A 2,500-nucleotide genomic window follows, 5' to 3' on the forward strand; every position below is an offset into this window, starting at 1 on the left:
TTTCCGCCCCTAGTCATCACGCAGGTAATGAAGCCTCTACATTTTCCTTCCAAAAGACCTTCGCCTCTTCATCAATCTTGCTTAATCTTTAATATCCTTAGCCCCAACTCTACGGACCCATTCATACAGTTTCATTTACATCCCTTCCGCCCCGCCAAGCTTCACAAACAAATGGACGCGTCTTTGGTCGACTAAATTTGGCGTATTTCGTCCACTTACCTTTCTAATTTGGGCGGGTTGAACACCCTGCTGAGTGCTGAAGGTTTCTCCATCCTCTCCTTTTCTAATGACGCTGCAGAAGGTCCCAGGGTATGCGAGCGAGTGAGGGTAGGAGGAGCGGCCCTCGGGGAGGCCCTGATCGGGGACGGGGAGGGGCTGCTCCCGGCACCTGGTTCCATCATCCCCCCGGGGGCTCCTCCGGCGGAAGCAGCAGCAGCGCCTCCTGCAGCAGTCGATACTGCTCTCACGGCGCCGGCCCCTTTTAGCGCTCCCAGTCCATCAGAGCTCTCGAGAGAGCTCGACGACCCGGCTCCCTCGGCCGCGACGCCTGACTCGCTACGCTCGGGCAAAGCACTCATGCTGCTCGGTCTCAGCTCGGTCGACTAGAGTGACTTAGAGACTTCCTTTCATCACTGGAGTCACTTGAACAAGAAATTCCTTTCCCGTACGGAACAAACCTCAAAATCACTTTTATCTAATGCCCTTTTTCTCTCTTGCTTTCCCTTTCTTTTCTCTTTATCTTATTTGATTAATATTTATTTTTCTGTTCGTTTCACTTGTTCCATGAGTAGGTTACACAAAGGAGATCTATTTTTAATGAAAACCTGAAAAAAACAAATATTTTAATGAGAACTATTTTGCAAGATACTAAATAATGCTGTCTATTCACAACCGATGATAGTTTTGACAGCATACTCATTAATCTCAAATGAAAATCACATCCAATGCTAATATCAACAATAAATCATTTGTGATTCACAAAGCAAGCTGTACATCATTTCGTGCTATATAATTTTCGCATTGGTGTCTACACTAGATTATTTTAGGCGTAGATTTTCATCAATAAAAATATGTAACGATAATAATACTGACAATAAGAACAGTATTCAGTGCAAATGTATGAGCGACATATGTAATAAATGACAGTAATTACAATGATACAGACAACGATTAAAAACAATAACAACATTACTAAGAATAATGATGATAATGATGAAAATAACATTAACAATAAATATAATAACAACGGTAATAATGATAAGAATGGTAGTAATAGTATTAATTATTGTGATAATAATGATAATAAAAAAACTGAAAATTATGAAAATAACATCATCAACAACAACAACAATTTTAAAAATAACATAAAAAACAACAATGATAACATTAACAACAATAATAGTAATAATAATAATGCGAAAAAAATCATCATCATCATTGTTATCAGCAACACAATAATGATAGTAATAATAACAATAGTTTTATAACAACTGCTACTAGTAATACAAATAATAATAATGATGATTAAAGTAATGATAATAGTAATGGTAATAATGATAATCATAATGATTATAATCATGATGACACTAATAATAATGATGATAATGATAATAATAATGATAATGTTAATATTGATGATAATAATAATAATGATATTGATAATGATAATCATTATTATCATTATCATAATGAGGATGATCGTAATAATAATAATAATGACAATAATGATGACAATTATGATAATGATACTGGCAATAATAATTACAACAATAATAATTATGATAATTATAACATAAACACTATTAATGATAATAATAACAATAATGATGATAATAATAATAATAACAATAATGATGATGATAATAATAATAGTAATAATGTTAATAATGATAATAAGAAGAATCATCAGTATCATAAATATCATCAATGATATAATAATATAATAATACTTATAATGATAATGATAATAAATTTAACAATAATGATAAAAATGCTAATAAGAATGGCAATACCTCTAACAAACATAACCATTATTACTGTCACCACAGTAGGAGTAATAATAGCAACAATAATAACAACTTCAACAACATTACTAGAAACATATAAATCATACACAAAAAAAAATATATATTTCATAATCCACGTTCCACATCAAGAGGACCTGTCTCACACCTTCGCAACCGACTCGCCAGGTGAAAGCCTAGTCACTCTTCTCTTACCCGGAATTAACCAATACGGGCTCGCTCATCCGTGCTCAAAGGGCGAGCACTTCCGGCCACTCATCTGTAAATAACCTCGCTTCGCTGTCAATTACTGGACATTTTTTTTTCTTTCATGACGATAGGTTCATTTGCGTCTTTTTTCGATTTTTTTTTCTACTTTTCATTCGTCTTGTGTGTGATTAGAGGGAGGGGAAAACATGCACGTATACACAAGCACACGCATACATACACATGTACATATGTAGAGTATGCATATGTATGGATGCGTGTGTGTGTGT

The 2,500-nt window shown here is 34.6% G+C and overlaps 1 protein-coding gene across 1 annotated transcript in view; it reads right to left on the bottom strand.

Annotated features, from left to right (window-relative positions):
• Window positions 1-2,500, bottom strand: part of LOC122254818 (uncharacterized) — a 520,719-nt gene that overhangs the window by 486,552 nt on the left and 31,667 nt on the right. The window contains exon 2 of the mRNA XM_086540344.1: window positions 220-824. Coding sequence (XP_086396470.1) covers window positions 220-578 — 359 coding nt within the window. The 5' untranslated portion in view covers window positions 579-824. The remainder of the gene's footprint in view (window positions 1-219; window positions 825-2,500) is intronic.

The sequence above is a fragment of the Penaeus japonicus genome, unplaced genomic scaffold (genome assembly GCF_977035675.1).
Source record: "Penaeus japonicus unplaced genomic scaffold, GWHDUDI00000001_assembly GWHDUDI00000010, whole genome shotgun sequence".
Taxonomy (NCBI): Eukaryota; Metazoa; Arthropoda; class Malacostraca; order Decapoda; family Penaeidae; genus Penaeus; species Penaeus japonicus.